Genomic DNA, 27,147 nt, shown 5'->3' on the forward strand with positions numbered 1-27,147 from the left:
AGTCAAACACAGACTAATGCAGGCCTACGTATCCTTAACAGCAAAGGCAACTGGTCTAGTAGTAATTTTACTTGCATCAACTAACAAAACCAAAAAGATTTGAATTTCCTCAATTTCCCCAAATTCATTCTAACAAACATGAATCCTAATGGTAGACAAGTTTACACATGTATCAGTAGTGCAGACAAGTTATGTATATCATATACAGTATTCGTTTTTTTCTTTAGGAATGGAGGGCTGAGAGGTCGGGGGGCTCTGGGGATGTTTGGATATGCTTTTTAGTAAAATTCTCCCTGAAACCAAATCCAAACTGTCTTCATCCCAATGTACACGTGTTTTGTTGGATTTCTTTTTTTTTCAGACAGAGGTGAAGAGAAATGTGCAAAAGTTCCATGTTCTCACTGGAAAAAAAAAAGAAGAAATTTAAACAATGTCATTTGAGAATGACTTTGATAATATTTACTGAAGAGCATGATGGAAATGTTTTGCAGTCTAACCTTTCACATTCCCAAAGGCTGTTCGCCGTTTCTTTACACCTCTGCTTTTTGGCTGTTCTCCTCCACTTTCTCCTCCAGTTTTTTCTCCTCCTCAGAAGACCCGTTCTCCTTTTCACCGGTCTTCCAGCTGCCTTGCCTGTTAAGAATAAAACAAAACATGTTGATAATCCTTCACTTTACAGTCATCTGCACATGGTATTATGATGTGCTGACTACGCATGTGCAGAATAATAACTAATATACACTGTCCACTTGAATTAAATTAAAGTGTACATATAATCTTTGGTGTAGTCAATGTGCAGCTTTATAGTGACTGGTTATACACTAGAGGTGTAACACAAAGCTACTATCTGTATCTGTTTATTTCATAAAAACATCAGTATTTGGATTTGTACTGCAAGTAGGTGGGGCATATACCAGAACGTCATCTAGACGGCTTCATGTTCTGTGCTTAACTATACTGCCATTTATTCCATTGCCATTTATGCACATGTATGGAGACTGGATTGGAATAAATTCATGGAGACTGTGAATATAATAAGAGGAGGCCCAGACCAATGTGAAGTTGTTCTGAATTGTCTATGATAAAAGATGACCAAAAGTAAGGTTCACTGTTGACTTCTTACTTGGATTTCTTCATGTAGACCCAGTATGCCAGACCTATAAGCACAGAGGCGATGAGGAGACCAACCACAACTCCAACTACCAGCTTGGTCTGGTCACTATTCTCCGACTGGTCTGTGACAAAGACAAAACAGAAACATCAGACCGGGGAGACGCGTCTCAGTTTGAAACTCCAGCCTGATTGCATCTGAATACAGGGAAGAAAAAAAGTAATCGTGTGCAATAAATGCGTTGATGAATGGACACATTCACATGGTACATGGTTATGACTCACTGAGTCAAAAATTAATGACAGATATTCTGAGTTTATGACTCATTTCATCAGCCAATGAAATTATGGGCAATGCTGACAATTTGTCAGGATGCTGGGAGCTCCATTCCTCTTATTTCCTCATATCTGTAGTTTATTAAGAGAAACACTGTCCAAACATTGATTTTTCCAGTAGTACAGTCCAAGGTAAATATTTGATAAACACCCGTCTTACAGTGAGAAACATTTGATTCCCCTATAGTCTTCACTAACCCCCCCTCTCACCGTTTCTTACAAGCAAGAAGACTGCTACAACTTACCTTGTTTATCCATTCTCTCCCCCACAATTACTGAAATCAGATATGAAATAAAATTAACGTCCAACCAAATGAAAAAAAACACAACAAAAACAAGCTTGTTACTAATACTACTACTACTCTACATTTATTCTACTTTTTCATGCAAGAGGGAAGAGATCAAATCCAGCATCCCAACATACACACACACACGCTGAGCGAAGTGTGGGAGTGTCCCAAACACACAGGAATGAGTAAGCAAGAAAACAGAGGATGATATTAACACTGCACGTTTTTGGACAACAGCGTGAACAAAGTGCTAAGTGCATGCATCAGTTACATTTTGACAGTGACGTAGTGATGATTTTAATAAAATCAGACGTTTACTCAGTGATCATCAAAACCACCACCAGTGTGTACAAAAATCAGTTAATATCCCAAAAACAGAATTTAATTTTGATCCTAATTTACAAATCCTGTCTCTAATATTGTTTTTCGTCTCATGTCTTATCACTTATCTTTCTGTAATACGGACTCAAAGCCTGAGATAAAGTAAACTAATGGGTTGATCATACAAAGTTTTTGCCAGAAAAGCTCTGAAAGGTGTGTAACAAATTCAGCCCACAGATAAAATGGTTTTACCATTAAATTAGTTAGATTTACAATGAAGTACATACCCGTTAAATGAATGTAGTTTTATTAAAGTATGTCAACATTATGTCATGTCAACATGCAGACGGAAAGGGTTAGTGAGCAGAGGAGGAAAACATCCACAAAAACAGATCACAGAGTTAGGCTTCAGGAAAAATATAAAGTGGAGAGAGAGATGAGAGGACCGGACCATCCTACCACTTTGTACTTACTGGATGACACATTTATATCTCTGGAATCCATGCCAAACTTATTGGTCACTGTACAAAAGACAGTTAGATTTGCAGAAGGCACAACTGTGATCCTGTGTGTTATCTTTCCATTGATGAAGGGACTCTCAACAGGCTGGGAAAAAAACAAAAACAAAACACGCATGTCAGCATTTACAGGTCTGGTATTGGTGAATTTAAGATATACCACTAGGAGGCGATGTTGGTCCGATAAATGACTCAGCCTTTCCATGACAAAGACACAGCCTGTGTGCCTCTGGGATATAGACACTTCAGTCTCAGAGGAAAACCCCAGACACAAAGACAAACTGCCAACACCCTTTTCACATCCTCTACATATACAACTGGATGTGGCAATTTTGTAAATACCCATTACCGAGTCTGTATTCTGTCTTGCATTATTCTCTCGGTGAATAGGTTTTAAAGGATGAGATGAGAGGAGAAAAAATTAACTTTGACTGAAATGTAGAAATGCGTGTTATCTCCAAAATGCATTGTCCCTCAGTGAAAGAGCTCTGTGCACCTTCGGAACTGATTAATTATTACACACAGGTTCAGGGTTTGAGGTCATTTTTGAGGTTAGACAGTGTTGAAAAGAACTGTAGCCATCCCACACAAGCCCTCAGGTTCACGTGTAATTCACACTGCAACACTGAGTGGTTCTACTATCAGTGTGTACACAGGTACACCATTGGAAACAAAGATGAAAAAAGGTCCATTTAAAAATTAGACAAGTTTCTGTCCTGACGATAGTTTGGTGCATAATTCTGTGTTTGAACCTCAGAGAATATGAAGAAATTTACTCTTCAGAAACACTGAGCACAACCACCTCGAAATATTTGGACCAGACATGTTCAAAAGTGTGACAGCTGGGGAAAATACTAACAGTGCAAACCACCATGCGCATAACAGGGAGTAGTCAGTCACTCTGCAGTACAGGGTGAGCAGCAAAAGCAAAGCCTGAACTATCTCAGGACCAAAACATTGGCAAACCTTAAATTATCTTCTTTTTTTTTGCTTCCTCACAGAATCCAGGGGGAAGGAGGCTTAAACAGGCCACCTCTGTTTAGCCACACCTTCACATCTCTGCTGATGTTATTCATAGGTTTGTCAGGAGGAAAACAATACCATTACATTTAAACAAACATATGATCATCTCAGTGGTTTGTCTTCCACGCTTATGGAACTGTTCAGTGTGGGAGAAAGTGTATTTTAAGAAGCTGTTTGATGAACCAGGCGCCTAAATAGCTCAAAATATAACCACAAAGCGAATCCCGGTGTTCCAAATGAAGCCAAAAGTAGTCTTCCATTCCCCTGCTGCAGACAGAAATCATCTACAACATGTATTGGCAACTTCAGATACTGCTGCTTAAAGATGTCACAGCAGTTGTTACTACAGGACAAAGTCCTTACATTCAACTGTTAACAAGCAGAAGGGGGGAAACGCTTTCTCCAATATCAGCAATTAAAAAAAATCGGCTTGTCCTGGCTTGTTGCTTTGCAACGGTTCTAGATGTCGTTGATAACAAAACTGTGGTCTAGTTACTCAGCAGTGTCAAACTCCACGTGCTGGCACACCTTCCAGGTTTTGCAATGGCTGCTTCAAACAAAGGGAGGGCTTCTACAACCAAGACAACCTTTCATGGCAACTCTGTTATATTTGCATTTGCTGCAGTGGTTTGTCAACAAGTGATAAAATGCAGATTTCAACTTAAAAGTTATAACCCATAAGATTTTTATAAAATCAAACAGTGTGGATATGAGTTATGGCTGGCATTTTTCTGCAACAGCCTTTCATTGTATTTGCATTAATTAATTACTGCCATTCTTGCACTGGATTCAAAAGGCCTACCTATGCACAAGGGATTCACAGGAAACAATGCTGCAAGTAATTCGATATTACTTTAACACTGCTCAACTTCTTTATGAAGACAACACAGGTTTGCTTGGCTTTGTGCTGAAAACAGATGCAACAGTTGCACGTTTATTGTATTTCAGATAAAGCAGTTGCCAACAAATGTTAAATCACACTATAGTATTAAACTACAATGACTGTTACTATGGTAACCGTAGGTGTTGGCAAATAAACCAGGAATGAAATCTTAAGGATTACAACTTTAGACTGTGTTTGTAAACAATAGGTCTTTGCAAAAATGGGGAATTATGGTATGGGATATTTACAATGGACACTAAACATACTGTGATATGGCAAAACCAAACAGAAGCACTGCATCTGCAAAGTCATGTTCCCACAGCATGTTAGCTTTTACATATTTTACAGAGTTTGAGAGTTCACACATTTTCGTTTTTATCCTTTATCATCTTAATTTTCTTCAGTGAATTCGTTTGAGATAATTAGCTGATGAATGACTGGATTGATGAATGACTGCATTTGCATTTACTATTAAAGCACGACTCTATTTGTTACTGTTAATACTCTGTGTTTCCCTTCAAGGTCTCTGTGTGCTGAAGGCAGAAGAGGCTGCATGAAAAAATGAAATCTTCTTTCAATCGTGATGAGCAAATGTATATGCAGTTATATAAAACTGATGGATATGACCTTCAGAAATTGTGACAATTATTGTAGGAAGAATTTCATGTAATTATGATAATGGGTAATGCTGTAAGAGTGTGGGTGTGAATACCGAGGTGCCGTTGATGTTCCAGGAAACAGCTGGCTTCGGGAAACCTTCAGCTTCACAAATTAAGACTTTATGGTTGCCATCTTCACCGCGCTGTTTGGACAACTGTCTGATAACCGGAGCACCTGCAACAGGACGTAACTCTTCAGATACATCTGAATGAGAAAATGATTTGTCATGGTTGCGTTTCACTCATGGACTGAGGACTGACAAAAGTCTTTAATTAAAGGAGCACTTTGATATTTTAGGAAATGTGCTAATTTGCTTTCTTGCCGAGAGTTAGATGAGAAGAAAGATTCCACTGGCTGTAGCTTCATATTTGCTGTACAGACAGAGCGGTATCAATATTCTCATCTACCTCTCAGCGACACAGGAAATAATCGTATTTCCCCAGATCTCTGAGATTCCTTTAAACCTTTACCTTCAACAAGCAACTCAAAAGAAGCTTTTCGGCTGAGGAGCCCCATTGTCACCGTGCACTCATAGCGGCCAGAGTCTGAGTAAGTCAGATTGGTGAACTTGGGATCTTTGTCCAGTTTAACGTTGTCCTGAATTGAATGAAAATCATATTATCAGTGTCAATAACGAGCCCAAACTTTTCTTCATCGATTTCGACTTTGTTGTTTAAAGGACTGCTTTTTACCTTTGTCCAGGAGACCTTTGATGGCTCAGGAGCATCAATCTGGAGAGTTGGATGTAAGGCCTCTCCAGCTCTCTTCACGATACGCCCAGAGGGGGCTAAATTGATGTCAAGGTCTAAAAAGAGAGAACAGGGTAGTGAAAAGATGGTTCAGAGGCCTGATAAGAGTGGAAACATTCTTGTTGTTAACCATACAGCCCTGCACTTGGCTCACAGCCCTGCAAATGCAGCTTATTAGAGGCAGGGCGATTGACACAACATTTTTCTCCACAGAGCACAGGAAGACAGGAAGGCTGGCAAAGAGAGATATAAGGACTTTCTTTTCTCCGACAAACACTTCCCATTTTCATAGCAAAGATTGCAGGGGGATAAGGAAATTACATTGACAATCACGCTGGTGCAGTCATTTCACATTTTCATTAATACAACATAGCAATGTTTTGGTTTCTTACAGTTGACTGTGATGTTGTGAGATGCCTCCAGCATGGGGTTGTCAACGAGAGAGCATTTGTATTTGCCAGTGGTGTCACGTGAGACATTCACGATGGTGTAAGTGTCTGCGTTTTCCACTTTCACCAATTCTCCCTTCAAAGACATACAATCAAACGAGCGGTTATTAGTATAGGATGCCTTGTCAACGAAAAAGAACAGGTAGTATCATGAATCTATAGATGCACAGCTGTAGTTTTGATGAGATACTGGTGAGTATGCGTACCTTAAGGTGGAAGTTAAAGCTGGTAGGAGGTGGGTTACCGTCTGCAACACACTTCAGAGTCACATTGTCTCCTTCTTCTAGAGGGTCCCGAGCATCGACCTGAAGTCTGATGTTCTCTGTGGAGTCTGTGCAGAAAATAGGAGACAGAAGGTTAGAGAGGGGATATATGTGAGGGTGGCGAGTGTAACAAGTGGAGCGTGTGGCCCCAATAGCTGACTGGGAGGACTGCAGAGACCAGCTGTGTCAGTGCGCTACAGAGAGCTCTAACTTTGTGGCATCAGTACTGGTTATGGCCAACTTCAAAATCCAGCTGAAGAGAGGTTGAATTGCAGTTATATCCTGAGTCATTCGACCAAACAATCCTTTCAAATCTCAATGTTTCTGCTTCATCTGAGACAAACTCTTCACATTTCTTGTAAGAAAATGTTCCAGCACTGATATGTTCTACTTTGAAGGCCATGCCGAACAGGTAACTTCAATATTTAATGCTGCGTTCAGTATAAATCCCACTACAGAGTTGCAGAACCCACACCTCATTTTTCAACTGCCACCATTAAAAGGCACCATTACTGTTGTCTGTCTTGCCTCGAAGCAAAAGAATTACAGAAGGAGCTGCTATCCTAAACTCAGAAATAACACAGGTGGCAGTCTGCCCACACCTACAGCTGAGGTTTTAACAGTTACAGTTTTAAAGCTGAGCTTGTGGGTCAAGAACTCATGTGGTCCTGAACAGCCCAGCGACACACTGAGCGTGATGTTGAATTAAAAAAAACTGACTTCAGTTGCATAGTCAGACTAGTGTTACCTTTGACTCCATTTTCAAATTCATCTAATGTCATATCAAATAATATCTGGCAGCTGTAACACAAATATAATCAAATCACTTTTCAGTCAAAAGAAATAATAAGTGAATAATTGAAGCTCAGAACTGAAAACAGCACCAGTGTTTCACTTCTGTCGGTCCTTTTTAAATTTATTTATCTACGAGTGGAAGACAGGGTGTATTAAAAAAAGTGTTTAGAAATTGCTTGGAATTCTCACAGGGAAAAAAAGGCACAGACACCAATAAAATATTCTTAAACAGATCAACCTGATATAAAACTGAATGGTCATAGTGATTTTCTGAGAGTGGAAAAAACCCCTACTGCAGCTCCTTGAAGTCAGCAACAGTCTATTTTTTTTTTTGCAGATTTTTTTTTTGTCTGCATCTGGATCTCTACCAAAACACCCAAGGTGATAGACAATCATGAGATACATGTGCCAGGTTCTTGCTGCTTTTGCTTATGGAAACACCAAAGTAACTGAGGAAAGTCTTTACATAAAGAAACAGTTTGACATTTTGGCAATTATGTTTTTTTTTCACTTTCTTGGTAAACATTAGATTGGAGGATGTGCCAGCATCTCTAATCAGTACAAAAAGCAAAGTGTAAAAATGACTGTGTTGTGGTTTTTATGGGGAGTTATTTCTTGGCTGGCTAGCTAGCTGTTTCCCCCCTGCTTTCAGTGTTTGAGCCAAGCTAATGTAACCAGCTGCTATCTGTAGCTTCATTTTAATCACACTAAAGTGAGAGTGGTATTTATCTTTTCTTCTAACTCTTGTATGTATTTCCAAACACTAATTCTTTAAGAAATCTTCTAATGGACCTCTTGCTATTTTGCATGTGACCTAATGCTCCACTAAACATTACAGAAGTATTTTGAAATAACAAGTAAACAAGTAAAAAAAAAAAAAAATCCTTTATGAATCTGAGTATAGAACAAATCATTAACCAGCATTTTAGTCTTTTATTTTGCGCCAAAGTTACTCTGACAGCGCGTCTGCAAATACAAAGTGTGTTCAGTGTATGTAGTTAGTGGAGTTCTGTGACTCACAGGTGATGGTGAAGGTCACTGGAGAGGACACCAGCTGTGAGCCCACAGTGGACTGAGTGCTGCAGGTGAACTGAGCGCCCGTGTCTTCCTTCTTGGCCGAGTATTCTAGTACAGAGGTAGTGGTCGAGAGGCCAGTAACAGGGTCTACCAGCACCGAGGTTCGGATGAAAATCCCTAGACAGAAAACAAACAACTCTGTCTGAAAAGGAAACAATGGTGTAATGACCAAAACACTGTGCACACTCTGTCGACGGGCGCAGCACAATTTACCCATGAAAAATAATGTGCAGTGACTCTCCCAGTCAGACAGAATAAAAACATTTGTCTATATAATGTTTACAATGTCAAATTTGCCCACACTAATCCAAAGAGCTGTTTTGTTAGCATTAAAGGACACGCAGCATAATGAGGAATACACACCTTTCCCATCAGCCACCAAAGGTTTTTCGCTCTTTAACCACGTGATGTTTACAGCTGGATTGGCATCCTGTGCAACACATGTTCCAAGCTGTGGAAGAGAAAAATGAAAACTTGAGAAAATTAGCAAAACCCAGCTCTTGAAGACAAAAATATTGGAAAATCACCATTTCATGAATTTTTATAAATGACCAAACATCTGAGCAAATGAGCTTTTGTAGTGTCTTGCCGCCATTTCAGAGGACAGAGTTTTCTGCGCAATAGACCATAAAATGCCCAAAGCATTTCTAAAGCCCCTCAGATCCTCTGGGTATTTTAATTGCAGTAAGGGGGGATTCTGCTATTTACTAATTCATGAAAATCACTTCAAAGAACTCATTACTGTAGTAACATGGTCTCTACTATGCCTCAAGATACCTTAGCTCAAGAGAGGGGTTTCCCTTGGTGATTTACTGCTTAAAATAATGTAGGTATAAGCAATGTTTATCATAAAAAAACCCACCTTAGTAAGTTTGCCGATCTCAAGTTCCACCGCTTTGTCAGAAATCTCCAGGCCTGCTGGTGTCTCTGAAACACGATTGAAAAAAAAAATGTGTTAATGAGCAGGATGTTATTCTAAGTGATTTGTGTGCTGCACGCCGCTCTTGTCAGTCACAGCGCCACCTTAACTAAAGCAATCCAAAAAGGAAAGTTATTTTAGACTGGTGCCAGCTCGTACTCACTGTAGATCAACACATTAACTGGGTATTCACTGATGTCTGAATTAGACACCACCATGCAAGTGAAAGTCCGCTGATCGGTCAGTTTGGCTGCAGAAAGAAGCAGGCTGGAGTTGCTGGCCATGCTCACGCGGCCCTTGTACTCATCAGTGGCTATGACTGAGACATTCTGGTTTTTCTGCTTGACCAGCAGGTCTCCTGGAAGTCCCTCTCCTTTGTCCTGGAAAGCAGAGCAGAGTGCACTTGTTACATGTCTGTCACATATGGTGTTGGCTTCCAGTTCAAGTAAAGCACCGTGTTTTGTCCCCCACCCTCAGCTCACGCAGTGTCATATGGAGGGACAGATGCATGGTCTAATGCACGGCATATGCACTCAGACTGGGTGTGGTTCAGCCGTGATAAGTGGGTGTCAGACGGACTTCACCATTTTGAATCCATTGACCTCTGCTGTGACTTACATATTTCCATTTAGTCATGACGGCGTCTTCCGTCTTCATGGCTCCATTGTTGCACGGGATCTCGAGTGTTTCCCCGTACAGGCCGATAACAGTCTCCAAACCGCTCACTGCGAAAGAGAAAAAAGCAAATCCACATTTTTCAATTACTTTTTGAGAGGGGCTAATCTGGTCAGCTCCAACACAGCATGAAAGTTTTTGACTGAAAATTGAAATCCGTTATTATTCTGAATGCTTCAAAGCCCCCCCGACCCCCACCCCTCCCTCCCCCTCCCCGTCTGTACATATTTGACTGACATTTATCAATACCACTTAGTGTTCGCCCAAATACAGCAAGAACAGAGGTTTCTATAGAGTTCTGCTAATTTTACAGCTCCCCTTGGTAAAGAAAACAACCTTTCCTGCCCTAAATTTCATTGAAAACATCGCCATGGAGACAAAGTGCTTGAGAGGGGGATGGGAGGCGGGTGCCAACAGGAGTGTCTCAATGGGCTGCGACGAGGGGTTAGAGCCAGAGGGCTGCAGGGAAGAAGAGACTGCCATGGCCCGACTGAAAATGAGGCGCTGCTCAGTTTTTTGGTATTCACATTCACATTTCAGACCTCTCAAGAGTTCAGGCTAAGGTAAACGCATGAGTGGGTGTGTGGAAAACGAACATCTGACAGCTAAAATCCAAAACAGCTCATCAGCACCTCAGTAAAGAGTATGAGAACAAAGGGGCGGCGTGTAGTTTCTATCTGTTGAATCACAGACAAATAATGTATTTACAGAAAAACAGCACAACTATTAAGAAGCTTGAATATTCAACCCTGAAACTGATTGTATTCATACACAAAGAAACAGTGGCGAACCATAATGCCATCTGTGCACCGAAACAAAAGTTTTACTCTCACTTTCCCACTTCAGTCACCAGACTTTTAGAGCTTTCCTCCGAGTGGTGCAAAGATGGGCCGGTAAATTAGTTTGCTCTGTGCGTGACACTCATTTGAATCCCATTCGAATGGAAGTAAATACTTTTACTATGGTTACCATTGTTGACATTAGGACAGAGTAACAACTGGGACCCTGAAGGCATATTTGCACGCTTGAACGTAAGCGGGCGAGTTCGGAGGTGCACAAAGGTCTGCTTCCTCCTCTGTTTTGTATCATATCAGACCCCCTATTGTCAAGTCAAGACAATTAAATAAGTTCATGAAATAGTTATGTGCTGCTTTAATGCACCACTTCACTACAGACACAAACATATCAAACAGTTTGGCTCAAGTCTGCCGTTATTGTCGCACCCGTGACAATCAGCCAAACAGGTTCAGCGGATTGTCACACTCCAGGGCTGGTTCACACTCCGACACTTGTCACTCATCTTTATGAGCTGTCAGCTCAGAAACGAGTCTGACGCTGAACTAACCGCCATCTGTAAAGGCGCCACAGCAAAGCAGCTGACAAACATCCAACAATTTAATGATATGATTTCAAACAGAGCAACTCTGGCTTATGTTTATCTATGCTGTACTGTGTTTCTAACTCGTTTAAACCATTTCTGTTACTGATATGACTTCCCCGCCCTGTGACCACCACTTTCACGTTAAAGGAATAGTTTGAAATTTTGGGAAATGCTCTTATTTTTCTTGCAGAGATTTAGAAGAGAAGAGTGAAATATTCCCCACGCTTTCCCCGTTGTCATGTCTTTGTGCTGCCGCAACAGATATGAGATCGGTACCCATCTTCTCATCTGACTCTAGGCCAAATAAGTGAATAGGTGCATTTCTTAAACTCTCAGTAGCTCAACATGACACTGTCTTATCTATGTGACAAAAACCATTAGCCAAATGAAACCCTAAACACTACTGATTACAAAGATTTTTTTTTGCTGTTGCTGATTTTTTATCAATTCATTTATGCCTCACGGTAGTGTATACACATCCCATCACATTATCTTATCTTATTTCGTCTTAAATGTGGACGTTCTTGAATATGACCTGATGAAGATCTTGGGATCTGGCAGCATAAGGTCCGTGTGTTGGGTTTATTTGCTCTTCAGACTTTTTTTTTTTTTTTTACAAAAAAGATAATAATTAAAGAAAAACCATTGTCTGTTGCTGATTGTTGTTAATAGATTAATTCACTATGACATCCACATAAAAGGAGCCAGGCTGATGAGTGTAAAAACATCAGGGATTACAGGAGCACAGAGACAGAAAACTAAATATAAAGAGAAGAGAATAAAAGGGATCTAAAACTGGTTTGAGGTATATCTGTGCTGATGACTATTATCACTAACAGCTCTATTCGCGAAGCGGGGACTGCTTATGTGAGCACCCTATACCCAACCCAATAAAGACTACTTGAGAAACACACAGCACTTCACCCACACTGATACCATCCCTGCATTTGAATAAGGCTGAGCGACATTTAATACCGACAGCACGGGACAAAACAAACCCCACTACATTTCAGCTGCTGACAGTTTTACCAGGAAGTCTTCACCAAACGCAGGGACGAGCTCTGACGCTTGTCGGCTGAAGAACAATTAAAACTATTTCCTACACCGATGCCTCTCATTGTCCATAATTTGCCACACCCAAAATTTGTTTCTCTGGTATTATGATGTAAATTAAAATGATTACAAGCTCAGTAAGTTATTTTCCTTTGTATCCTGAACAACTTCCGACATATGTACATCTTCTCCTGTATTCATGCACAGTTGTTTGGTTAAGCATTTGATGAAGCTGCATTTGATTGTCATGCAGCTGAAATGCAGTCGCACTGCATTCTCCAACTAAGTCTAGGAGCAGCAAACATGCAGTTTGCTGGACTGTAAATTTGTCTAAATCTCTATTTTAACAATTTGGTATGCATCAGTCCAATCCACCTGAAATGGTAATGCAGATTACTGGTGCGAACACAGCATTCGGATAAAGCCACAGCACACTAGCTTGTTTTGTCTTTCTAATGTAAATCTAATGAAACTGACTCTCGTGCTTGAATGAGCTTTAGCTATACATGCGGGTTCCTGGTCCAGGCTGAAGAGGCTGCACACGCTCGGCAGAAAAAGGAGAACGGAGACATTGTGAATCTATTAAGAGGAGGCAGTTAATAAGCTCTCTGCTCAAGAAACGGGCACACGGTTTTGCATATGTGTCAGATCTGATGACAAACTCCTACATTTCATTTTAGGAGTTATTTAAGGTGCCAAAAATAATCTGTCACTACCTTGATTACGTGCCACACCTGGGTGCACTTGTTGGTGCCAGAACACTCTAATGGTCCAGGAAACATCCAAACGTTTTTCAGAATCTAGCTGGCAACCGGGTCAACACACGTTGTGTCTTAATGTTAAAACTTAAACTTCTCAGGTAAGAGTGCTACACGACCTCCTCTGCTGAATCTTGCAATTGTTAAATAACAAGAGTCAGTTATATTTGGGTTATACTGCAAGCACTGCAGTATTGGAAAGGTTATCGCTCTTCCTGTATAATAGACTCCTTACATTTCAAATTCAAATATGTATACGTTTTTGAATATTCAAATAAAGCTGTGTTTAGCCTCTCTGAGAACTTTAAAAGAGTCTGTATTAAGGAAAAGGCTTTATCTGCACAGATTACACTGTTACACAATGAGAACTAAGCACACATGTTGAGTTGCAGAAGACAAAGCTCCTGCCGCTTACTGAGATAAGGTAATCCTCCGCAACAAAAGTAGTGAACAGTGTGACTTCACACTGACAAACACGAGCACACATGCAAAGCATACAGAAAACCAGAATTACCAGCTCACGGTTCAATGCCACCGACAACCAGTCAAGTTGCAGTTTGCATCTCTGTCTGTCCTGACTCATGTAATATATAATGACTTTGAAGAAATTTGAAGAGTCAAGCTCCTTGTATGTGTTCACAGGCTTGGCCAGTAAAGCTGATTCTGATAGAAAACAAAGCCGTAGCCAAGTGCATGCTTCACATACATCTTCAACTGAGGCGCACACAAGATCTCTACACTCATCACAGCTTCAAGCTGGGCACCAAAGATTAGTGCCACCAGTTCAGAATCTGACCAAATGTGAACTATGGTGATAAACGTTTGTGTGAAAGTAGCATATGAATTCTTGAGCTGTGGACAAAAATCTGTTTTCTGGGGTCAAACCGACCTTTGGCCTTTGACCGCCAAAATCTAATCAGTCCAAGTGAACATTTCTGCTCAATTTCAAGAAACTGCCTCAAGGCGCTCCTGACGAGATATCTCGTTCACAAGAATGGCACGGAGGCATAATAATGTCTTATTTAGTTGTCTACGTGATGCGGGGACAATGAAAAGTAGTGACAGACAGTTTCACCCTTGTGTTTTGTTGTGATTGGATAATTGCTTGTTTTTTCTTTGTGTACAAAGCATTGTTATAACACCGATTAAGGAAAATGTTAGTTAATATCATATATGCCATATGGAATACACATGAACAAATACATATGTCATTCACAGACTCAGACTGTCCAGGACCCCAACCAGAAGATTTGGGTCTGTGTGATTACAAATCATTTACTGGCACTTGAGTCGTCCGAACCCAAAATAACTTGCTGGCCAGGTTGTATCTGAATTTCTCTCCACTTAGAAAAGCTGAGTGCTCGTACTGGACACAAAAAATTAGTTAATACTCTGGCGATGGTAAATCAAGTAACAGACAGGCGAGTGACAGAGACAGGAGGCAGCACCACAGGAGATACTTTCATGTTCCTGATTAAGGCGCCTCTATCCCTGAGAAAAGACAGGTGACGACAGCTCAGATATAAGCTCACCAGGGAAATCAGCTACCTCCCCACTAGTCTCTATATCCCTGTTTTGCTACCTAACGCCCTCCGATTGTGTGTGTGTGTGTGTGTGTGTGTGTGTGTGTGTGTGTGTGTGTGTGTGTCTGTGCGTGCACATTCTTGTCTATGTGTGTCTGGGCGTGTGCACACATCTTTCAGCCGCAACATCCAAAAGAAAACGGAGGCCTAAACTTATTAAGTGCTGAAAATGAGGATTGTGCAGTGAATGGAGATCCCATGGCGCATGTCCACAAAGACTTGATGGCAAATAGCCTCGCTCACTCAGAAGCGGTTCAGCAGTGAGGGGGCAGACAGAACCACTTCAACTAGATCAATAATACTTGAGGAAAGGCTAGATTCTTATAGTAAACGGTGCTTGGCTAAGGAGCGAGAAATCAAAGAAAACCTAACCTTCCGTGACATTCTGCTGCTCATCCTTGTCTTTTTTTTTTTTTTTTTTTTTTTAAATAATTTAACAAGTGCTGAATTTTGATTAGCTATATCAAGTATCTGAACTGAGAGGAGATCAGTGATTTAATAAGCTCAGTCTCTCATTACTTGCTGTCAAGAAAAATAGAGGGACTGCTGTCATATGGAGAGGTGTGGGAAGGTTTCGGAAAATTACTCAATCCACTATCAGGGTCCCCAAAGCATCCATGTAGCTCTTCAGTAATATACGAGCTCTATATGCTGCTGTTTTGTCACCTCTGTCACTCCGCACACATATGACTGTATTTAAATTCTGGTACAGTATCAGTTTCTGTTGTGGAAGTGTTCCAGACCAGTTAGCTGAAGAGGGATTTTTTTTTTTTTTTAAACACACAGCTACATCCTCACTATCTCCATCTGTCTCTCTTGAGGGAAGGGGTGTAATCATGTCGCTGACGGATAACTGACAGCACCCTTGCACAGCATCTCTTTCACACAGTTCCTCTTTGTGTTGCAGAATGAACCATGGAAGCACCGTTCCAAAAGTCAACATTGTGGGCTCTATAATTTAGCTTTTTTCCTGCCGACTGTAATTGCCTGTCAGTGTCTTTATAGCATAAAACAGAGGGCAGCTTGTGTTTTTTTTTTGCTGTCGAGAGCTGACTAAAAAAAATACTAATGTCCATAATTGAGTGACTCCGGCTCTGAATGAAGCACGCACACCAAACTGCCCCGTGTGTTCTGTTCTGTATGTTGCCGTGAAAGGAGAGTGGTGGTAGTTTTGACTATGTCTCTCTCACTTTTGTGCCGCCTTGCTCGTGGCGTGGATCCAGGGACGGCAATGCCGGTCTGTCAGTTCGTCGGTCGGTCCGCCACTTTGGTTTAGACTGAAAGATTTCGCTTAACTATTGAATTGATCGCCCTGACATTTGGCACAGACATCCATGGTCCCTAATGACTCTGGTGATTCCTTGATTTTCCTCTGGTGCCTAGTTGAGGTTAACTTTTAGGGTTTTGTGGAAATATAGGGTTTTATTAGCTACTGGGCAAACTGCCATGAAATTTGGTACAGACATTTATGTTCCCCATTTAGTCAGTTGGCGGAGATTATAGCTGCAAATAACAATTACCGTATTGGGGTTAATATAGGACAACGTTTTCTTCTGGGAATTTGGTTTGAAGTGGGGGTCGTCTTATATTGTAAGACGGGCTTGTAATCAGAGTTTTTGGCCCAGTACAGTATTTTCACTATTTGCAAACTTTCAAATTTGCTTTTATTTAACTGCTTTGTCTTTAAAAAGCCAGCAAATAATGAAATTTGGCCATTTAATTTTTTTCAGCACCTAATCTGATGTCTTCAGTTTCCTTATTTTATGGATATACGACAAAGAAAAGCAACACACCATCACATCTGTGAAGCTGCAACTGAGAATGTTTGGCATTTTGGCTTTTTGCTTGGTGAACGACTGAAATGATTAATAAATGATCAAAATAATTGCTGGAAATCATTTCAGCTGTAGTGCTGATGTTGACAAGCTGCCTAAATTCATCTGTTTTTCAGAAGTAAGCAGCAGGTATGAGCTTGCTCAAGTACTTCTGGATTGACAAAAGACACATTATGTGAAATGAACTGCACAGTCTGTGACGTATAGGTTTAGAGCCATTTTCTAAACCTCATTTTATGCCACACCATCTGTTTCAGGGCACAGAAAGCTACCCAACACCCTAAAGATGTTGCCCTGGGTCTTTTTGACCTTTGGAAACGAGTGAGGGTCTTTAAGAGGGAGCCCATCTGAAAAGAAGGTCCGTTTATGGACAGAAAGACTTGGGACAAAGGCTTCATTTTCTCACAATGTAGCCTAAAGGCTCTGTCTATGGTCCAGCTGAACTCGGCTTGTCTAGTCTCCTTTTTTTTGTTTTTAATAAGTGATCTGCTTTCTACAGATTCTTATCAACAAGTTCTATTAGAAAAGTCTAACACATTTATTAGTTTTAAGGCGGAAAAGAGTGTATGATATGGTCTGACATTAAAATAACGCTGAACTGATGCACGGCCATGCAATGAAAAAATATTGGAAAGGGAAAGTTGTCTCAAGAAGAGCTGACCAATTTATTTTCAGACATATGAGATGTCCTTTTGTGCAACATAAAGACAAGATCACCTTTAAGGCCTGTGTCTCCCTGCCGCGACCCTGACGGATCAAGTGGTATAGAAGATGACTGAATGAATGAATGAATGAATGAATGAATGAATGAATGAATGAATGAAAAAAAAAAAACCCCTCACATTTTCACAGCCTACACACTGTGCAGAGCCCTGTTTGTCACCTCAAGGCAAAACAAGCCTGCGTACTGCTAAGGAGGAGAATGGACAGCAAATGGAGAGTTGTGTAGAGTATACAACACACAGTATTATTAGCCTGAGTCCATTATTATGCTTAATAGACTATAGCAGCATGGCCACATTTTTAGAACCACTACGTTTCTAAGCCAACAATAGTGTTCATGCTTGGCAAACAAAACACTCAATCATAGAGCTCGTGCTTATCCTGCACGTTATGCAGAACAAACAAGCAGAAACCCTAATGTGTATGTAAGAGATTTTACAAAATATAAGAATTTAAAAGCACAGAGGAGTAAAGCTCTGGTAAATAACACTCATCAGTGCTATTCACTCATCTTTATACTTCACTGTACCTGAGCAATGAATAGCCTGGCCAGCCTTACACTCCCCTCTTGCTAGAGAGTGTGAAATATATATTTTCTAGGGAGACATATAGATAGTGCTCTCCCCCTCAGGCAAGGAAAACAATGTTCATTTGCTGCATCATGTGTGGTCAACAGACACCTACAGATGACAGCAGGCGGGAACAGGGCTAATGCATTGCCTGCAGTCCCACCTGTCGGGTTCCCATTGTTGCCTTGTGACTGAAAACGCTGGCTCCATTTTCTCTGATTTCAGACTCGTCCTGAGGAGTCCTCAGTACTTGTGCAGACCTGCTGGTGAGGGATCAGGTTGCTGCTTCCGCCTCTCGCTGGAGATTGAGACGAGAGGACAAAGAAAGAAAGGAGGGCTCAAGGAGGGAAAGATTTATTTTGCCTTAAGCCACTTGTGTAATCAACGGCTGATTCTCTAAAGAAACCTAATGTTGTGATGTTCAATGCAAGTTTTGAAGCCGCCCCCCGAAATATATTTTTGAATCTTATAATTGCTAATGAGGCCTTTCTATATTATATACTATATTTGTAAATGTATAAAAAAACATTTGAATAAAAATGACTGGCTTATGCTGCCAGTCAACAAAACCTCATCAAACTACAACCACACGCTCCAGGTGAAGCAAATAAACTGAGTTTAAATGATGGGGACAGTATGTGATTGTGAGGGACTGGCATCTGGAAAGTTGTCGCTTCCTGTTTTAGATAGTGAAGACTTCCACTCAGTTTCACCGAGGCTGAAGTGGAAATATCACAACATGATGTCACACTGTCCGTGTCTCAACCGTTTCCCAAAGTAATCAGAAAAACACAGCACCAAACAACAAAATAGACCTCAGACTGACAGGGAAGATTGCCAAAACCTTGTCCCATTAAGAGTTATTTTTCTCACACGTCCAAGAACACACGAGTCTGAATTTCTGCAGTATTACTAATTTACCATCATTCAAGCTTTGAAGCTGGATAATAAAAGACATAAAGATTTACAGAATACAAAAAAAAAAATCTGCAACAGATTCAAAAACCTCTTGCATTTTTCTTTTTGATTAGCAAGTGAGTTTAACATGAGATTTTGAAAGGAAATCATTGTCAAGTGTTTTTAATAAATGATGCTCAAGCCGCTTTAAATGACTGTCTTGCTCTAAAGATGCTGACAGCGCAATCAAAGCAGACAATTCAGCTTTGATTTAGCTTCAATTGTTCAGCCGAGCTTCAGAAAAGCATTTTAAGAAAACTAATATCTGGGGTTTGTTGGTCGTGGAGGTTTGCATAACTGTTACTATAAGGCTTGAGAACATATGTGTACACTATCAGGAGGGAAAACGCATATATATATATAGAATATCTGTGGAAAAGCACATTTACTTTGTATATGACTTGCAATATTATTGGCAGTATCATAATATTGGCAGTCTCATAGTCATTTTGTCACATTTTTCTCTGGGTGAGACAGATGGAGGGATAAAAGCATCTTACAAGAAGGGTGATTATCACTCTAAATGGCTTTGCCATAGAAATTGATCTTATGGCATGATCATTAGTCTTTAAAATGTTCTCCTCTAAACACTTGACCACACAAGCGTCCGTAAAACCCTCTTAAAAAATGTCATAAATTGCGTCCGCAGATGAGCTGCATGGGTGCAGGGACTACTTTTAAGACATCAGACTGCTGGAGTAACCGGGTGGTAAGTGCACTCAGAAATCATATCCATTATGTTATGAATTATGGATTTGAGGGGCACAGGCCGGGCCACCCGAGGGGAGAGGTGGTTGTGAGATGCCTGTGGGTTGACTTGGGGCAGATCATTGGAGAGCTCGCAGTCTTGACTGTAAACATCCACCAACAGCTTCCATTAACAACACGCCATTAAAGGCAACAATACGCCATTAACACAGCACAGCCACACCACTTCCTACTTATCCATTGACCCATCCTAATGCAACTCAGTGCCTAATATTTTGGCAATGACTTCATTCTTTTCTTTCCAGAAGAGCTGACATTACCTCATTCTAGTCTAGGGGTTATGAATGAACGAGACAGATTTTTTTTTAAATTCCCTGTCTGTGGCAGACGCTATTTGGAAGCTAATGGATCTACACATCTCCGCTGTGTCATGATAATCGTGTTCTTCAGACAAGAATTTAAAAAACTCTGTCACTGCAAAGGTACAAAAGCCCGCCATCCCTCCCTTCAAAGTCATTCCCTAAAAATAGACACAGCCTGCGAGCAAATCACTCGTTTACTTGGAGAATGGGATTATCAAATAATTTCTAGCAATTAAAATGGAAAAAAAACTGGGCATTGCCAACCTGAATCCCTCTGCTGCACAGATAAAGCTCATTTTAATTAGGGGTGAGACGAGTGCAAGTAACCATACAGCATCCCTCTGAGTTACATCTCTCTGAAACAAAGGCCATCCATAGGCTGCGACAGGTCAATCCAAACCTTTTTCAACACACAGAGATGGATTTGCATTTTGTACAAAGACAAGGGACCTTATTATGACAGAATAAGTATATACTCTATCTTTATTTTAATAGATTTAAACAATAAATAACTCTGCACCTTCCTCTATAGATGATATGGCTGAATACTCCAACTCAGTATTTTCACTTCTAAATCTAAATGATTCCTATTAAAAGTGCCTATGAGTTTATTTTAAATGTTGCTTTTGTGTAGAGGATGGCATGGCTGAGGCCCATTAAGCCTCAATTCAGTTAATTCAGACGTCTGATTAGAAACCACTCATTCATTCTTAATTATTTCAGAGTAATTTAAATGTGATAACTTTCTCATGTGCCAAGGAGCCTTCAAACTTTATTAAACTGGAGGATCCTACAAGCATTATTGAAATTTGCCCTGCTCGCTCATGCCTAATGACGCTTGCAGGCATTCACATGCAACAACTCTGATTCTAATCACAGAGGCTTTGAATTTAAGGCGGTTAATCCTGAAGCTGCTGAAACATTTCCAACAACAATTTTTGGGGGCTAAAGTTGAGCTGAATCTTAAATCCACATCCAAAAATTTCTCTCTCTCGTCGGTCTTTGCCAGTTGTTTCAGGAACACGGATAAAGCACACTTTTTTTGCACAAACATTAAAAAACCTTACGTGAAGAATCCCACATTAACGCCGTGGGTGTGTGATCGAAAAGAACATGAGAGGCAACACATGTCCTGAAAACACCATCTGCAGTTCTGATTCATGCTCATAGTGTATATTCTTGGGATTTCAGCGTATCCAAGTAGACTCACAACATTTCAGCAGCATGTATCTGAGTTTAGCAGAGGCCTGATAACAGGTGTATCTGATGAAAAGGTTTATATGGTTCCTTGGTGTTTTTTTTTTTTTTTCTGGGTTTAAGATTATGAGCCACAGATAAATGCACACAGTTTCTCAGAGGGTAGGACTTGCTGTTTGAAAACTCTTTTTTCAGCCTGTGTAATTAAAATTACCGACCCCTTTCCTCCAGCAATCACAGGGAAGTGTAATTTACCCAATTATGGCTAAAAAATGCAGTCAAACCGATAATGAAATAAATGTTTACAGTCTAATAAAATAAATGTAAGGGTTAAAGAGGTACAGCAGATGGTGTGATACTCCAGATGGAGCCTCTAAGAGTGAGTAATGCTTCTCACTAATGAATATAGTGCCCTTTGAATAACTAAAGAGTTTGAAGTTATATCCATAAATCTGAGAGCAAGAAACGAATCCTCAAGTTCTTAAAACGTTTTCATTTCTTCCCCCCTCCCTGTTCAGCCACATGTGTTAATAGGCAGCTTTAAAATATTCCTGACACATTCAAAACAACCTTCTTGACATCAAAGTGCTCGTCGTTTCACCAGGTCTCTTCAAGAGGTATCACATCAGACGGGAGGTATCAGTTTTTTTTGCATACAGGCCGTAAACCTGCCAGCCCCGCTTGCCTCAAGCAACCCAGCCAACCAGAGCAGCACTGACTTCTAGGGTTTGCTCTCCAGATTATAGATTGAACACCATTTGTAATCAGTTTTATTATTAGCCTAAAGGGTCCTCAGCTCTAATGTCATGCAGCAAAAGAAACAGGAAGAGAGACAGACTGGTATCGGAATAATTAGTCGATTAACTGATTAACTGATCGAAATAAACGGTCAACAGTTTTAATAACTGGTTTGTTTTGTCACTTATCAAGCGAAAAAGTCAAACATTACACTGCTTCTGCATTATAAAGTGAGGGAATTTGCTGCTTTTCTCTGTTTTATATAACTGTAAATTGAAGATCTTTGGGCTGTTTGTCAGACAAAACAAACAATTTAAACATGTCGCCTTGAGCTCTGGAAAGTGAGATGGATTTTTCACTTTCTTCTGACACTGTAGAGGCTAAAAGATTAATCACTTAAGTGAAAAAAAAGGAACTTTGACGGATTATTTTGTAATGAAAATAATCATTTGTTGCAGCCCAAGGAAAGACCCATTATAAACCCTCATACACAACAATGATTGTTTATATAACTGATTGATCAAATGATTTTTTTTTTTTGTTCGAATAATCATTTGGCCTGATGAAATGTCAGAAAATAGTGAAACCACGCTCATCATAATTTCTTTGAGCCAATGGTGATGTTTTTAAATGTCTTTATCTGCCCTGCAGTCCCAAACATTTATATTTTACTGGGATATAAATGAGGGAAAAGGAGCAAACCCTCGTGAGAAGCTTGAACTAGAAGCTGGTTGGTATTTTTACTGAAATCAAGTATCGATTATCAAAGCTGTCAGCGACTCATTTCCTGACAATCGGTTAATTGGCTAATAATTTCTGTGTTCAATCGACTGGTGAAGTCATTTATCAAGTAGAAATGTCAAACACTATTGCAACTTTTCTCTGTTTAATATCATTACAAATTAAGTATCTTTAGAGTTTTGGTCTGTTTGCCAGAATAAAAAAACCAACAAGCTATTTGCACATGTCGCTCTGGGGAACATGTGACGGGCATTTCCCCCTTATTTTCTGACAGAAGTGCGACAACAGAATTGGTAATGAAAATAATTGTTATTTGCAGCCGTAGCCAAGACGCATGACAAACACTTATGCTCAGCGTATTATATATGCGAACAGACAGAGCCCTACAGGAGGGTCAAGATGGAAACATCAGCCATCAGACTAAAAGCATCATCCTACTGGTAGAAAATTCAGTGAATTAGATTTTTTTTTTTTTTAATTTTGAAATATTAGCCCAGCTGGCAGCTACAGATTCCACTATTTACTCAACTGCAGTCAGCTTTTTGTACAAGTTCCTGCCTGTCTGTCTGTCTGCACCACAAAAGCTCTCTCTCCTGTAAAAGTGGCCCCGCCCTGTCCCTGCCCCCACCCCAAAGCGCCTCAATAGAAAATCCTTTGAACATTTGCAGCCTATTGGTCCTCGGGGAGCAGTTGTGTTTACTATAACACTATCTGTATGACTGTACTCCAGTTGCAGGTGGTGCCTGAGGATACCAATCAAAACCTGCTGCCACAACACACCCGTGCTCAAGGTAAATGGATCATTGTCTACACAGCCGAGCCGGGCAACAAACCCACACACGGCTAACCCTGACCAGAGCAGTGGGGAAAGTGGGAGATGAATCAGCCCAGGGCCCATCATGTTTCTACGTGGGTAAACAAGAAAGCATCCACTTATCGATCTTAAAGTGCTTCATTAGACGCTGCATGAGGCATGATTAATGAAAATATGTGCAACATTCTTATTATTGTCTGAATGTAATGCACAGCACCTACCTTCCCGTATCAATAATGTATGCCTTGTTAGGCTGTAAACAACAGAAAATATTAACAGGTAGATATTTTCATTTGTTCCGCAGATGGCTCGTGTAGCTTTCATCTCCGGTAATTGCTGTGGCGAGGCTGATACTTTCACATTAGCTGAGCAAAGAGTTGTGCACGCTGTTGTGCACTCATAATGACAGGCCTGACCTTCTAACCCTTCACTGTGAAACGGAGCAGGCAGTGCTCCCCATTCCAATAAGCCAAACAGCCTGGTTGGTATTATGAGGGCATGGCGGTTTCAAATTGTGTCCTGTTTCGGCCGCTGGCTCTGGGGGGGGTCCTAAAGCCTTGGCTGCCTAAACAGAGCAGGGAGCGGTGGGAGGAGTACATGGAATGCAGATAATACATACAAAGGATTATGTACCTGCTTGCACATCAGATCTATGTGGTTTCACATTTAATACCCATGAACAAACATCTGCTTTGATGGAGCACTGTGAAAGGTTGGAGATTAACTGGAGCTGTCACACCGCCGAGTCTTCCTTCAACTTCAGGAATTTCAGACTTAGGACACCCGCTAACATGATTTGGCTGAAAGGTTTTACTAGTGTGAACTCCAATGGCGCCAAGCTGGTGTTCGTGTATGATGAATCTGTGTATTCTATAAAAAGGGGAAAGTGTTTGCTTATGTGAAATAAATTCACTTATGTCCAAAAGGCAGTTTGTCTTTTGTCGAAACAAGGTCACTAATAGTGTTATCCTCCTTTTCTCAAAGACACACAACAGATAAAACTGTCACAACAAACCCAATCTTACTCTTTTGTTGGTGTCTTTTGTTTCTGTAAGATGAGATAACCACTCTCAGTTTATGTAATTCAGCATATGTCACCGTCATCTCGGGTGCATGGGCCCCTTTAAGGCATAATAATTTCATTAGTAGTGGCTATTACATTTTCCTTTTCCATCATGACATGAGGAGAAGCCATACATCAAGGTAAGTGCTTTTAACCATACACCCCTGCGCTGCACATCTTTAACTGCCCCCCCCCCTCCCCTCTCTGCTTCTTGTCCTGGCATATCCAGAACAAGAGCAGAGAAAGCCCTGCAGATCTAACTGACAGTGAGCAGCAGAGAAGAACCCTACTTTAAACAAAAACCTGTCAATAAGGAAAATGTGCCAGCACCTCTCCTACCACTCAAAGATATCTATAAAATATCAAAAATATCTACAGCGTGGCCTAAAGAGCTCCGGAGTAAAAGTCTCCACAGGAATGTTTTTCACAGACTTTCCCCCTTCAAGCAAACCGAGTCAACAAACTCGATGTTCAGAAAGTCTTTCTGGAGCAACGAGCTGCTTCTACTGCAGGGTCAGACAAAAAAAATGAAATAAATAAAAAAATAAGGGGCTTGAGGGTGAAAGCTATATTTGTAACAGAACAAAAATACCCCTGATAATTATGAGCATCTTTGCTATGTTTTTTAAAAAAAACCAACTAAAAACTAAATCTTAGTGTTGATAAATTGTACCTGCAACTATCCAATGTAAATGTATTTTTAGTCAAACCAGTGTGGCTATTCGAATGGAAGTGGTAGTTGGTCCACCACTCTGGTCCACAATGAGACACCTCAGCAACTATTGGATGGACTGGCATGAAATCTGGCACCGGCATGATCCCCAGAGGATGAATCCTGATGACAGTGGTGTTGCCCTCACGTTTTTCGAATGACTGATCGAGCATTTGTGACCTAAATTTCATCATCAGAGGGTGTACAGCTCTGTGCGGACATTTGTACTGTCCAATTTGTTGTGTCCATGCTTTTTCCGCATGGCCACAAATCTACAAGGGAAATGAATGCACCAAGAGGACTCCAAGCAGAAAAGAAAGTAGTACAATAATAACAACTATGCATCCGTGTTGTCTGCAGCTGTTTGAGCGCGTGTCCACAAGGGAGTATAATTGAGGAATAAGTACAACCTCTCAGAGTAAACTCAGTCTTGTTTTATAGGTCATTAAAACTTCTCAGCAAAATGTAAAAAAGATGTTGACTACAAACAGAGGGGGAAAAAACTAATTTCTCACCCGCCTCCACCCTCTTCAGTTTTTAATATGAGGAACATGAGCACATTTGAAGATGTAATGACCTGAAATGTGAAAATACACAAAACATTACTGAGGACAATAAGAAATATATTCATTCAAGCATGATATCTGAAGAAATGCCGCCCCTGAGCAGGAAGGTAACAAAGTTGTCCAATTATTAGAAACCCACTGGGAGATATTATTGTCTGAACAAATATTCTCGTAATGAGAAACTATGGCTGTGATACTGTCTTGGTTTGGTCTATCTGTTTGTGTTGGCTCTGTTTATAGATGAGCACGCTGTGGCAAGCCCTTCCACAATGAGACAGGTAATCCTGAGATTTCCTCAGAAAAAGACTAAAAAAGAAAAAAACCCATCCAGGCTGCGTTACCCTAAATGTCCCTACCGTACACTCACAAAAAAAAAAAAATCACTGTTCATTTTTCACTGTCAGTTTTTTTTTTTTTGCTGCGTGACCCCTCTGTATCTACTACTTGTGTAGGGGGAAAATGAATGGTAGCATAATGGGTTGTGGCATCTTCATTACTCAAAATTAAACACTGCAAAGTTCATTTAACAATGTCCTCACTCTACAGACTTGCCAGGCATCGTAATGATGCGAGTTTTATGTGACAAGGGCATCAGGTAGACAGGGCTGCTTGTGAGTTTTCCATTCAGCTATTCCTGCTTTTTTCTTCAGTGACCACCCGGAGTCGAGTCAGAATAAAATCAGGAGTCAAATATGCAGATTCTTTTTTTTATTTGCACTAAGAGGATAAGTCAGAACAAAAGTTGGTATTTAAATTGCACCAGTGGGATGTGTAATGCTCAGAAATTCTCCCCAGGAACACAAGGATACTTGACCTCTTAAGACGTCCCATTAGAAAATTAAGTATTGCATCCAATTACCCGACAAGCATCTCTTCACCTTCCTCGTAAGGTCTGGCAGAGGAACAACTGAATACTTAACAGCAAAGCGAGGCATCTTATCATGAAACATCTAACACATCCACAAGTCATGCATCAGCCAAAGCATCGCTAGTGGGGTAATTGTAATGCAAAAAGTCACCCCTTCATTTCTTTGCATAAAAACCGAGGTTGAATCTGCTGTTACTGCTGACGCATTTAGCTTACGATAAGACAATTATATGGTAACATATTGTAATCTGGTGTGAGGATTACATTGCTTCTCAGTTAATATATTTTTTTTTCCAAGAAGCTGCACATTAGGAAGCACATGCCCTGAGGCCAGGATGGAAATCTTAACTGTCCATGGACTGGAATGCAAAAATGTCTTGGTTTCGAGGCGGGAATGGGAGATTATGATTTACCTACGTCATAGAAAGCAGCATTTATGTGCACGGCAAGG

General features: G+C 40.5%; 1 protein-coding gene across 1 annotated transcript in view; it reads right to left on the minus strand.

The window, feature by feature from the left end:
* Window positions 1-294: 294 nt before the first annotated feature.
* The window catches only part of LOC121187721 (CD166 antigen homolog A-like), a 34,210-nt gene continuing 7,357 nt past the window's right edge, over window positions 295-27,147 (minus strand). The window contains exons 2-16 of the mRNA XM_041047111.1: window positions 10,012-10,118; window positions 9,557-9,773; window positions 9,337-9,401; window positions 8,838-8,925; window positions 8,418-8,591; window positions 6,546-6,670; window positions 6,283-6,415; window positions 5,834-5,946; window positions 5,612-5,738; window positions 5,194-5,315; window positions 2,531-2,663; window positions 1,692-1,721; window positions 1,124-1,235; window positions 498-633; window positions 295-401 (exon numbers count right to left, since the gene is read on the minus strand). Coding sequence (XP_040903045.1) covers window positions 531-633; window positions 1,124-1,235; window positions 1,692-1,721; window positions 2,531-2,663; window positions 5,194-5,315; window positions 5,612-5,738; window positions 5,834-5,946; window positions 6,283-6,415; window positions 6,546-6,670; window positions 8,418-8,591; window positions 8,838-8,925; window positions 9,337-9,401; window positions 9,557-9,773; window positions 10,012-10,118 — 1,649 coding nt within the window. The 3' untranslated portion in view covers window positions 295-401; window positions 498-530. The remainder of the gene's footprint in view (window positions 402-497; window positions 634-1,123; window positions 1,236-1,691; window positions 1,722-2,530; window positions 2,664-5,193; window positions 5,316-5,611; window positions 5,739-5,833; window positions 5,947-6,282; window positions 6,416-6,545; window positions 6,671-8,417; window positions 8,592-8,837; window positions 8,926-9,336; window positions 9,402-9,556; window positions 9,774-10,011; window positions 10,119-27,147) is intronic.

Source organism: Toxotes jaculatrix, chromosome 9 (assembly GCF_017976425.1).
Source record: "Toxotes jaculatrix isolate fToxJac2 chromosome 9, fToxJac2.pri, whole genome shotgun sequence".
Classification (NCBI taxonomy): domain Eukaryota; kingdom Metazoa; phylum Chordata; class Actinopteri; family Toxotidae; genus Toxotes; species Toxotes jaculatrix.